This window comes from Plectropomus leopardus, chromosome 3 (assembly GCF_008729295.1).
Source record: "Plectropomus leopardus isolate mb chromosome 3, YSFRI_Pleo_2.0, whole genome shotgun sequence".
NCBI lineage: Eukaryota > Metazoa > Chordata > Actinopteri > Perciformes > Serranidae > Plectropomus > Plectropomus leopardus.
In genome coordinates, this window is record NC_056465.1 from 10,630,662 (window position 1) to 10,644,123 (window position 13,462).

At 38.9% G+C, this 13,462-nt stretch overlaps 1 protein-coding gene across 2 annotated transcripts in view; it reads left to right on the forward strand.

Moving 5' to 3' along the window:
• The window catches only part of nfic (nuclear factor I/C), a 45,652-nt gene extending 33,546 nt beyond the window's left edge, over positions 1-12,106 (forward strand). For both annotated transcript variants that reach the window (XM_042514345.1, XM_042514350.1), the window contains exon 13: positions 581-12,106. In XM_042514345.1, the coding sequence (XP_042370279.1) occupies positions 581-601 (21 nt within the window). In that variant the 3' untranslated portion in view covers positions 602-12,106. The remainder of the gene's footprint in view (positions 1-580) is intronic.
• Positions 12,107-13,462: the final 1,356 nt, after the last annotated feature.

Sequence of the window (13,462 nt, forward strand, 5' to 3'; positions counted from 1 at the left end):
TAGGTCATTCTGTCAGCTCCAAATATCTATCAGAATAAACTACTTCCGTATGAATATGGAGTAGGCCATTCTGTCAGGTACAAATATCTATCAGAATAGACTACTTCTGTATGAATGTAGTTAAATGTGGAGTAGGTCATTCAGGTATCTATCAGAATGGACTACTACCTGTATAAACCAAGTTAAATTTGGATTAGGACCATAGGCGCCATCTATGGAGAGGTACTGGGTTTTATGCCCCTTAAAGTTAAAGGTCACTCTAAATACTCTAAATAATTCCCAAAATCACTACATATCTTTGTGTAAAGAAAAATTCTGCTTCAACCCAGTTTAAAATGTGGTCATATTGTTATTCAGGCTTGTGACCAGGAGGTGGCACAGTAAGAAAGATGTGTCAATATCACTGAGTGCATGTTTACATCATGTACATCATAACTGCATGTGTATCCAAGCATCTAAGTACAAAAACTGTATTAAACTATGTTTCATTTTCTCTTGTGAGTAACAGAGATGCAGGCTGAGGTTATTCATTTAGAATTTAACCAGGTCGATGCTAATTGTATCTTTGTCTCTGTTACAGTCCTGGTATCTGGGCAACTGAGTGAACTCTGGAGGAAAGGTGATTGTCATGGCAGTATTGTCCTCGAGGAAAGTAAACAAAGTTGTCAAGACATTGCCGGAGGAAAGATATATTCCGCTTTGTAGAAGCAAAACGTGGTCATACATATATATAAATATACAGTGTTATATATTTCTATATTTGTATGCACCCAGAAGAGACAGCATGGACAGAGGAAGGATGCTGCTCTCACGCAGCCATTTTGCAGCCACAGAATGAACTACGCTAAGTGACACTAAATGGTTCTCACAAATGGCCGCTGACGTGAGGTGTGTTTTTCAAGTGAGAGCAACGGGACTACGCAGATGTCTGGTTGGTCCTGATGAACTGCAGACCAGAACCGGGCCTCGGCACACCGGATCCTAAGAAGCCTGTAACCTAACCGTGTTCCTGGGATAAGGTCTGTTTCCCTGGAATGGATGTCAGCCTTTACCCCTGTACCCCGGGTCTCTACACTAAATCCAGTATAAGGCCTCCTCCCTGGGACAGACATAGACCTCACCCCCCCCTTCAACACCCAGAATGCCCCTCTCCGCTGCAGGTGCTGCTTATAATATATGCAAATAAGCCTCCCTTTTTTTTCTGAACCGACTAGAAAGAGAGATCCTGTTGTTAATATGTAATGTTTCTTTTGCACTTTTTATTGTGTTATTGATAAGAAAATTTAGAGTTCAGAGCAGTTTTTTTCTCTCTTCCCACCAAAAGACAGAGGCTTTGTCTTTTTTATTGACAATCATCAGCCTGAAACCATTAAGTTGCTTTGCTAAGCTCATGTTTTTAAGACTGATTGTGCTTTTTTATCCGAAAACAACAATTAACAGTGGAATAAGAGCTATATTCAAGCCTCCTCCAACACAACACACAATGCTACAGTTGGACACCAGTTGAGAGTGAAGCCCTGATGCGACTGTTTAGCAGAGGGCATCTTTTTACATGAATATCCTGCTGCTTCTTTCCCTTCAGATGCTGATCATTTTGTCATGACAGTAGTTATCCAGCCAAAGGCACAGTGTTTGGAGGAGACGTGCACCTGCATCAAAGAAACGGCAAAGACACACGTGGCAGCACAGCCAGCGGCAAACTGGCTGCTGAACTGTTTGAAACTGTAGCATGGTGTGGTGTGTGTGTGTGTGTGTGTGTATGCGTGCGTGCGTGCGTGCGTGCGTGTGTATGTCAGATTGTGTATACGGTTCCTGCATTTACACACTCATCCTTGCTCTGTTTGGAGGAGATGTTGTGTAGATTTTGTTTGTGTCTCAGAGAACACAGTGACGGGGTTTGTACGTGTGTGTAGGTAGATTAGAAAGCGGGCATTGCACTATGATTAAGTTAATGATGTGGCATGTTACCAAGCTGGCGGGTCGTACTGTGTTTTTCTTGAAGTTGTCCGTGGTTGTGAAGACAACATGTCATGTGCATGCTGACTTGAACTGAGCACAAAATCCAGGTTTCTTGTCCGGCTCTAGAAGGAGTGTTGGCTTAGCAGGTGTTCCTGACTGTGTCTCTCAACCCCAACCTACATGATCTGTGGAGAAACGGTTTTGGTTTGGGGTTCAGAAGAGCAGTAGGACAGGTTAGGCACAGTGCTAGGGTTGGTTTTTAAGTCAAACCTTGATGGTTTACCGACTGGCAACAAGCAACAAATCAAGCATTTAAAACCAGAGTTTGCTTTTCTGTGTCCAACCTTGACACAGTCTTTGCAGTATAACAGTGCTTTAGTGAGCAATATTCTGGCTTTTCACAGCTTAACTTAGTCTATAATCTTTTTGAAAGACATTTAATAGCTTGAAATCTTACATGCTGCGTTTTAACGTTAATTAAAATCCTCTTAAATGTTTAACAAGTTCAGCATTTAATAGAATCCAAACATGAATCCCGGTCCAGGTCAGGGGTAACAGCGACTCAGTCTGTTTCATCTGAATGCAGAAGCAGAATCCCATTAAAAAAAAAAAATCATCATTGATATTTGTCTGGAAAATTCAATGCAAACTCCAAATGTAACAGTAGTTTAGTATGTGCACTTTGGCCTTTTGCTATTTCGTGCACCATCTCTTTAGAGATGAATATAAATTAGATTTTTTAGAGGCTAATATTTTATAATCTGTGCCATATAACCTCCAAGGCTTTGTAACTATAAAGCAGTCTATTGAAATGTGTTGCCTGGGGATGTGGGTTGGTGTTCCTGTGTTGAGGTGTGATCAGATTGAATGGCAAGCAAACTTTTGTCTGTTATTCACATGAATATTATCACTGGAGTTTCTGCTTTCTGAAGATGTTACTTTTGTGTGCTCCCTGCACAAAGAGAAGGGGAAAAGACAAAACATTATCATTTTTACAGCTGAGGTCCCACAGGTGTCTGGCTGCCTGGAAAGATCAAATGTTTTCCAAGGGCGAAACAACAACCGCAAACGTGTTTTTCTTGTAAATGCCGTGTGTGCTCCTTTGTATCATTCTGTGTCCCCTCTGAGGTTTTTGTGGGTCTGTGAATGCAGCGCAGGCAGAACTCTCATGAGTACTTTTTTCCCCCACCAGCAGTTTGTTACTTGTGGGGTGGATATTAATTCATCTGTCAATCTGTCAGAGCTGATCACATTGATAGATGAGTGAATGCAGACTTTTAGACTCAGCAGAATTAATGGTTTCACTTTCACGCGCGCCTTATGTTCTGCTGCTCCGTCTGTGCCCAGAGTGCGCTCTTACCTCTGAGACATGCAATGCATAACCAAATGCTGCATATTCATTTGAACAGCACTCCTATCTAACAGTCCAGCTCCAAAAATAGAAAATCTGTTTGTGGTGGCAGGTGTTTTATTTGTGGCGGACTGCCACAAATAAATGAAAGCGTTGGAGACCTTGCACTCTAGAAAAATATTTTGTCATTCGTGGCAGAAAGCAGACAACTGTGGAAGCACGAAAACCTTTGAAGATGCAGCCTGCTGTAGTAAAGTAGTAAACATTTTTTCTTTCCCCACGAAGGCTCATAGAGTAACATTCAGAGTGCGTGGTGAGGTCACAAATGGGATAACCTAAACATTTAGTAAACCAGCTGTATACAGGCTCTCTAGCTTGCATCTTATATGCCGACCATGTGTGTAGAGAGCAGCTATGTTTGTTTGTGTGACAGCTCAGACTTCGAAATCAGCAGAAACTTCAGTTCGGTCTCACGTTTTCCTCCAGTATCTCCCCTTTTTCCTCTTGTCTCTTATGTTGGTGTCAGACTGTTGGAATAAGTGTGATGTTTTTTTACTGAAGGTGAAATAATTTCCACTCACTCCAATGCATCCCCACGTAATGGTTTGCTGCCTTGAATTTGCGCCTTTCTGTTGACTCTGTGTGCAGTCAGGCCATATCTAAAATTGCGTTCATTCTGAACTCACGTGTCTTTTCCTTTCCCAGGGTTTGGGGTTAGTGTTAGCGTCTATTTGGGGTTCCGATTTTATACTGAAGGTGCTGATATGAGCTGGGTTTTGTAAGGGCAAGGTTTAAGGTTTGGTTAAAGTTAAAGCTGATGTATACTGCATGGTGCTGCCCTGGTCGCTGTGTTGACCTAATGAATGCATGGCTCAAACTGATGATACCTCTCCTCCTCTATCCTGCTCTTCCTCTTCCTCCTTCCCTTCCTCCCTCTGTACTCTGTACTACATCAGACGGCAGTGGATTGAAGGGCTCTCTATTTCTTTAGATTTTAATAATAGCCCTGTTATTAAACTTCTATTTTGCACGATATTTCATAAAACACATTATGTGCCTTGCCTTTAGTTAAAGAACAATAATACATTATGGAAAGGTGATCATACTTTTCATGGTACAGCTGGTAGCACTTACAAAAAACAACAAAAAAAGCTGCATGTGTGATTGCTTGACATTAACCAGTGTAGCAGGTACACCGTTTTAGGTTAAGAAGTGGCAGTGTATTGACTGCAAGCTGAGATACTAGTTTGAATGTCAGCTCAAAGAAAGTTTTCATTAGCTTTAGCAGAGGCTGGGATTATCCTTTGCTACGATCCCGCTAAAGACACAGTAAGTTATTTTCACAGCAGAGGGAAAAGTCTGACATTTTGGAAAATGCACTTGTTCACTATCACAGTCAGTCAAATGCAAAGAACATGATATCGGTCATCCCACTGTTCAGTAGCCTACAATCACTCAGCCTACACACAGTTCACACGTTTAGCTTGCACTGGCAAAAATCTAGTTATATAATATGTATCGTGATACATAGGTTAAGGTTCAATATATCGTAATATCTCATGATATATCACGATATTGTGAACAAGATGATATATCTTGATTTTCTTTCAAATCCAATTTTAGGAAAACTGAATAAAAAGATAACATCACCATATGCATAAAAATTACCTGCTACTTTTTGTGTAATCTGAGCAAAAGAATGAACGTGAGGATATCAGCTTGGTGGAGTATCTATGTAAACAACTTTAAAAAGAAAGAAAAATGCAAACAATTTAAAATTGATTTTTATGAACTGATACATCATCACAAAACATAATACAGATATTTTCTTATACCTTGCCTTACTAGTTTAGGATTTGGCTAAGCTGAGATAAACACATCCCAACCCTTACCTCACATAATCTTAATTTTAGGCCTACCATTTCCCTTTGCATTCAACCACATCTCACTTGTTTCATCGGCTGATTGAGTTGGCTCAGGTGTCCTAAATATTGAGCTTTGGTCATATGATAACAAGTGGTCATATATAGGGGAGATCTAAACCCCAATCCTAGATCACAGATGGCATCAATGGTTACGATCTGCCCTCAAAATGCAAACACCTGTATCACAAGACCAAAGCTTTGTAGTTAGACATGTGATCATGTGAAAAGTTAATCATCCCATGATAGCTGTCAGTTTATTTTGTATTTTTTTTTAAAGGAAAGAACTGTAACATCCAAAATGTCGGACTGTTCCTTTAAGGTTTGATTTTTTTTTTTTTTTCTCAGTGACATCATCCTGCCATAACCAAGTGTTGATTACACTCATAGAGCTGATCTGGTTCAGTGGCTCTGCTGTTTGAGTTGAGGGCTGAAATGTCGGCTGGTGTTTGTGTGTGTGTGTGTGTGTGTGTGTGTGTGTGTGTGTGTGTGTGTGCGCGTGTGTGCGTGTGCGTGAGGACATTGACAGTGTTGCTATGTGTTGCATAGTGTTGAAAATGAACTATATGTGTGTTGTCCTTAAAGGTGGACACCAGCATGTTGTAAATGAAACACTATCGCAGTATGGCTACAGTGGATCTGAAAAATGGCAAGTCTGGTTGCAAGTCCTGCCTAATACTCACAAGACAAAAAGAAGCAGTTTTGAACTCCGTCTACATCCTGTTTTTCAATATTAAGTATTAAATACATGCAAACACATCAATAGTATTTATTGCAGGAAGAAGTCTTACTACTATATTGTGAATATTTGTCACGCATTTAATCAATGTGGCCAAGCCACTCAATCCAATCTAATGGAAACATGTTGGACAGGCTCTGCAGCTCTATTTCTGGCCACAAGAACACCGTCCATTAGCCTGTATGATGACTCTGACCACGTGATGAATTATGTGCGTCTAGATACTACAAAAGGCCATAGATGAGTTTTATATGGATGCATGCACTTAATGCTATTCTTACTTAACGTGGTTATTAGGTTATTTTTTAGTTATTTCTTGAGTTGTTTTAATCATGTTGCTTGTAGCATTATAGTTTTAAAGACAGCAGTGTGTGTAAAACCATGTTGAAGATGGACTTACCGGTCATAAAAAGGATGTATAGAATGTTTGTGCGTTTTCTCTTAAGATGGTGGCCAAGCCGCAGAGTAAGAGACCCATGAAATGGGAACGGTTGTGTGTGGGCTGCTTGTAAAGTTTAGCCATGTGACCGATGATGAATGATGAAAGGTTGTTTTGGGAGAGAGAGAGAGAGAGAGAGAGAGAATCTCGGAAGTCAAGTAAAGTTAAGGTGAACAAGAATGCATACCTCTGCTAAGGCTGCACTGTCCTCTAAATGAATTATATTATTTGCAGTCAGTGTTCGTTGTGAGTTCTGTCAGAAATTATGAGCCAAAGTGAAAAGTGCTTTTACAACATATAAATGAATTGATCATTAAAATCTTTTTAATGCACAAATTTAAGGAACTGACAAGATTAAATTTCAGTGGAATTGTATCTTATGTGATTTCATTTGACAAATACATTGAAATATTGAATTAATGAAAATTTAAATAAATAAATATTAATAATTCAATGTCCACAACATGGTGCGGCTCCTGCACATACATACATGAAACTTTTTCTTCCCACTAAATGTTACTGAAATCTCTTTAGCAGTGCAGGACCAGAAGCTGCTTGGCAGAGCTAATAATTCAGAGCTTTACTGTATGTCAGCTGAAGAGCTAGATTCATGGATACCAGCCCAAGCTGTAATTGTGATTTCATGTTTGCACTCTTCAATCAAAGATATTTTGGCTGCAATAATGCCCTAAATGAACATGGTGATACATGAAGACTGTGTAACCAGCAACAACAGATATGAAGCTGGACTGTGGTACTCACAGGGCTGTCCCTAAAACTACAGGCAGTAAGATAATTATATGATATCATTATAGACTATGATATTAGCAAATGCACTATAGGAACCTCTGGCCCACAGTCAGAAAAAAGATAGGTCACTTTTAGATTCAAATAAGGCTGGACAGAATAGAGGACAACTAAAGTCTCTCACAATAACACCAACAGCAAATATAATTCTCTATAACCCAATACAAATATGCTAAAAATGCAATACATTTAAATATGTTAATAATGTTAATTGTTATGCTGTGTTCCAGTCAAAGTGAGAAGTTGGAATTTTTCAGTTTCGATTTCAAACCTCCAACCTTTGCACAAAGCCAATTATGATAAACTAATGTTTATTTGGCAAGTGTACACACAAGTACACACGTGTCCTTGCAGATATAAACAGAACAGAGGAGAAAAACAATGCATGAGGTAATAGATGCCATGATATATTTTATTTTATGGCCCCTTTATACCTGAAAATGTATCTAAAAAGCTAGATAATAACTTTAGTTTGGCTTTTAGTGAACTGTTTACAATTTGAGATTTCATGAGTGCTCCTATGGTTGTATGACAACTGCTTCTTCATGAAGTTGGGGTTGATGGATTTGCACCAAATTTGCAGGCAGGAAGTCTGACATTCAGTGGCGCTCCATTTTACTTTTTCTCGGGGAGGTTGGGAATTTTCGAGTTTGGAGTTGTCTGGAACACAGCATAAGGGTGATGTAGTGGCTTCGTGGTTGTTTTGTCTCCTCTAGCTAATGTCCAAGATTACTGAGCATGATGTACTTTAGAGATCGTATTTTCGCTTTGTACTGTCTATCAGGAGCTCTACCTGTAGCCAAGACAAATAAACAAAACTGAAATTCTAAACGGTTACATAACTTAGAGACAATATGTGCACTGTTTGAAAGCACTGTGTGTTTCGTAGCTGTCATGAGAGGTTTGAAGTTGTCTTGACGCATGTTATGATGTGTGAATTCTCTTCATTTCTATTCCTCTCTACTCCTCCCTGTATCACTGACTAGCAGTCTGACAACAGAACATGCACAAAGAAAGCCAAATAGCTTCCCTACATAACACCAGCCAGCTGAGTGGCAGACTAACTCTGTGTGCTGAAGGTGTTGCAGCTACATGTAATACATTTATTATAAGAAAAATACCACCACCAAGCCAAAATGCAACATGTAATACAGTACGATCAAACCAGCTTAGACGAGGTATAATACCATGCAGCTCTCAGTAACTTGTGAAGATTTCTTTCAAATGTTGTTAAAGGGGAAGCTAGAAGTCCAATTTAGGAAATGCCAAAAATCACGTGTTCAGGATGTCTAAAAAAATCCCCATCTCAAGTCAAACGTGAATACTGTGTTCATCACAAAACTGAACTTGGAGAGAAAGTAGTGCACATCATGAATGAACACTGGCATGTAACCGTATCATGTTCTCTGCTTTTAAATATACCAGCAGGTAAACAGCATTGAAACTAAAAAAAAGAGAAGATTTCAACAAGCAGTGCCTATCATTTAACTGCTAGTTTTAGGTAATTTTTTATGCTGTGCTTTGCAGTATGCGTTATGTCTGAACACTACGTGGTCGTGTGACACACTTCAGCCCAGGGATTGGTGCTGCTCAGTAATGAGAACATCACCAGCTCTGAGCTAGTGGAGGTGGGCTGTGCAGGTCCTGAGGTAACAAGCCATAAAACAACCCAAAGAGCTGAAGAAAATCTAGAGGAAACACTGACAGACTATAGATAATGTTTATTTGTTCATGGTTCGATATCTTAGGTTGGATTAGGTTCAGGGACTAAAGCTGTGTCCTGTTTTTGCCCCCTTTCAGAGTTGTGCTAGAAAAAGGCTATCACGTTCCAAATGCAGCGCAAAGATATGGTGATACCACTTCACAAAAAGGTTACCAAAGACAGAGTAGGGAACAAATCAGCAACTTAATGCTAATTAATCAATAGTTAAAGGAATACTTCGCCTTCAAAATGACCACGTGTATATTAGTTACTCACTCTGTGGTTTGTTGAGTTTGCAAAGAAAATGTTTTTCTCAAATGACTCCACAGTAAACGGAGAATCCAAAAACAGAAACAATTCTTGATGAATTGAAGTAAATGGGGGCCACATTTAATGGCAGCAAGACAATATCAAAACATCTGTTTACAAGTTCTTACAACTCATGGAGTATAATCCAAGTGTCATTTATCCAGTTGTATGCTCAGTACTTCCAAAATACATGCATTTTAGCTAAAAGCCTACTAACTTTTGCATGAACAATCTTGTAGTAGGGTACCTGGGCAAGCGTGTGCATTTGCTTGTGCATTCCAGTAAAATCCCACCTTCAAGCTTGTTCATAAGCCAGGAAGCGGCAGGTGTGGGAGAGTGACAGAAGATCTCCTCGCCAGGGAACAAGCTCAAAGATAGGATTTCCATGCAATGCACAAGCAGAGTTTAAAATAGTAAGATTTTAGTGCAAATGCATGTTTTGGGAAGTACTGAGCATACAACTAGATAAATGAGACTTAGATTATACTGAAAGAGTTGTGTGAGCAGAACAGATGTTCTGATATGGTTTTGCTTTTGTTAAACATGCCCCCCTTTACTTGAAGTCAGCAAGAATTTTGGATTCTTTGTTCACCATGGAGACATGCAAAAACAGTTTTCTTCACAAATTCAACATAGCGCATGATTAGCAATTGGTATATAAAAGATTGTTTGGGGGTAAATTATTCCTTTAACAAGTATTTCCTGAACAGTGTTAAAGCATTAGCTGTGGTGATCCAGTGATGAGTTCCTTTATCTGCTTTAGGAACCATTTGCAAAGTACAGATCATTAACATATTCTTCTACTTTACAACCTTTGATGTAACTATGCATTCATTAGCATTTTCTAATTTCATCCTAGTTAGTAACTACTTATGATTTTGTGTAACTTACGGTTTAGTGTTACTACCACATCTTTATGTTGCCTCATTTGGAGCCAGTGTGTCGCATGCTGTATTCCCAGTGTAAATGAACTAATGAATGAATCCACTCAGTGATGTGCTGAACTTGGTTGAAGCTGCTAAGCTGACTTGATTGTAGTTTTTTTTTTTTTTTTGCTGATGGCAGGTTGAAAAGTCAGAAATTCAGCTTTCTTCTGTGGAAATATGCACTATAGAGATGATCATTTTCTACAAAAGTACAATTCTTGAAGGTCTTTTAAATTTGTCAGCTACATGTTGATTAATAAGTTGTTATTGGTTGGGATAAATTTTGGTGTTAAGTTCCCTCTAGATTTTTCTTTCCTCTATGGTACAAACCAAGTGCTGTTCTGACCACTGTCAGCACTGCTAGCAGAAAATAACCAAACAATGTTTCCTGTTAAAGATGCATCATATCAGAATCAAAACTGCTTTATGATTGTGATTGGTAGGTTATGGTTAGCATTGCAAGCAATTGTAATTGTAAATGAGCAGCAGTACTGCTGGTGGTGAAATGTTTGTTAGCTTAGCAGCTGCAGTTGAAGGAAGAAAGGATATCTAAACAATTCAGTTTTAGAAGGGATTTGGGGGATGTTTTCATAGAGGGCTCTTTTCTATAAACTACTAATGTTATTCAACACTCTACCCCACTGCTGCTGTTGCCTGAAAATCTTGTAACTCCAATGTATGTTTCTTTTTGCTGTTTCTTACTTGAATTTCATTTTTAATGGCCCTTCCAAACCCTTTCTGTAATTCAGACTCACAGCAGTCAGAAAACCTCTCTTTAGTTAATGAAAATCAGATTTTGTAGAGTTTTTCCTTTGACAGTGATGCCATATTGATTCATTTCTGTATCTGCGGGTACATTGCTTCTGCACACTGAACTCCATGTGCTGAAAACAGTTTGTAACGAACGAAAGAGTTGTTTCTCAGAGAACATTTTGATGCAGTCTCATATTTTAAGGGTTTTATTTCTCATTACTTTTTTTCAGATATTATAGTAAAGGACTGCTTTGCTTGCTTCCAGATATATATCCCTTACATCAGAGAGAGCATAGGCATGAACGGCTTTCATCAGTTATTGCATGACTACAGTCCACACAGACCAGAGTCCTTTTCACATCAACTGTACATCTTATTGTTCATTTAGTCATGGGATACCAAGTTTCCCCAATACCTCAAAATAATTGACAAGGTTGAAGGGAAGCGGATTGGTGCTCATGCCATATATTTCTTATTTTTCATATTGGAACACCCCAGAGTGCATTATCGCACTATCGTCAATACCCAAAGATAAAGAAAGGATTGTATCGGAACTTTCATGTGAAACTTGATTAATTAACTTGATATATAACTTTAATTAACACCCAAAACACACAACAATGCACATCGTGGTATCCCAATACATGAAAATAAGAGACTGTAGGCCGTTTGTTTTCCAGACTGGGAATGCCGACGTGGTGATACGAACCCTGGCTTAAGACGGTCACTGTGGAAAGGGCTGCTGCTCTGGACTGGATGTAGTTTGTAGCAGCTTTAACAAGAGCTTTAAGTACTTTTTCCTTTGGGTGTTTTTCAGCTGAAGCTAATGTCAATAATCAACCTTTATTTGCATGACGTAAACTGTTCCTCTGAGACTGCATTTAGACAGGGACAGGAAATGATGTCAGCACTGTGGCATAGTTATGTCTCCTCATGATCATTTAAAACAGAAGTCACAGACTGACAGCTGTCTGTTTAAGGTTTCCTTTCCTGTTTGAATGTCTCATAGTTTGAGTGACAGCAGTGTTTCTGGCCTAATGTTATTCTGCTGTGGGGGATATTAACATCTTTGATAATATGTCATTATAACCATATTTAGCCATTGCTGTCAGCAAATGCTGATGGATTCATTACTGGAAATGAGTATGTTTCCCTATGCAAAAATATACCATTAATAAACAAGCTATACCACAATTCAACCATCAGAACTCCTCTTTGTTCCTTTTTTTTTTCATAAACGCCCACATCATGATGGCTGTGGAGACTTGCCTGAACTCTCTTTTTAGAAACCCACTCCAAAATTGAGTAGGTGTCTTGTTTTGGGTACAGGTAAGGCATGAAGTACAATCCAGCGAGGTTGGTTTGTGTAATAGATGAGTATAAACATTTATGCACCATTCATTATTGATTGACAGCCACACTGATTACAGCATTCTTGTTTTTGTATAACTTCATGGAGTGATTGTACAAGAACCAAAGACAGAGAAACTCTGTTTGGCTGCAGTGTTTGACAAGAAACAACAAGCTTCTCTGTTTGCACACAGTCTGTGAAATGAGATGCTTGTGTGAAGCTCCGATATATCTAAACATCTGGGAATAGCAAAATTTCTGTTCCTACTGTGGGACTGAATCATCTTTTTACACCGGACAGGCCTGTTCCAAATCTGATATTCCTCATCTTATGAAAAGTTGTCACCCTTAAATATGGACAGATGTGTGTATGTCCCAGTGATGTGACAAAAAAAGGCTCAGCATGCTGGAAAATTCTTCTCCATGCTTTAGAAAGGTTTGTGACGACAAACAGCATCCTCAAGTCAAATTAGACCACTGTGACTGTAACCCCTAAATCAACAGCAGGTGATGTCCTTGTGATCTCTACGTAACTTGTGAACATATATCAATGTCTAAACATAAAAGTATCATTTGATTATTGAATGACTCATTCAATTTGTTTTTGATGTTTCTGACTTTACATACATACAGCAAAACTACTTTTTGATGGTTTACAATGAAGGGAACACATACATAAATATATGATGATGTACTGTGACATTAAAACAAGTTAAGTTTGCCAAAACATGAGTCAAATACAAGAATAGGCTAATGGATCAATTTGGTGATAACTAGGCTGAAACTGGGTGGCTGTGCACTGAAGCATTGGCTGGCACTGGTTGGTAAGCACCCGCATGGAAAATGCATACATGGAGAGGCAGAAAGTGTGAATCACACAAGCTGTGTTAGAAACCATTCACTAATTCACCCTTGCACTATTCTCTTTGTAATGTGTATTAAATAGTGAACTATAGTGGGAATAACCGAAAGAGATTTTGTACATTGTATTGCACTGTATTGCATTGTGGTATAGGGAGTAAAATGTAGGGTACATCACATGTTCACTCAAATTTGCTGTGCATTGTGGGTATTTTAGAGTGTGCACTATATGATGGATGAAATTAACCCCTGAGAATTCGAACACTACCACAAAATGGCAAACACTTTACATAGCGCACTTTTCTGTGATAGGGAATGGTTTGGAACACAGTTTCAGACAGAAG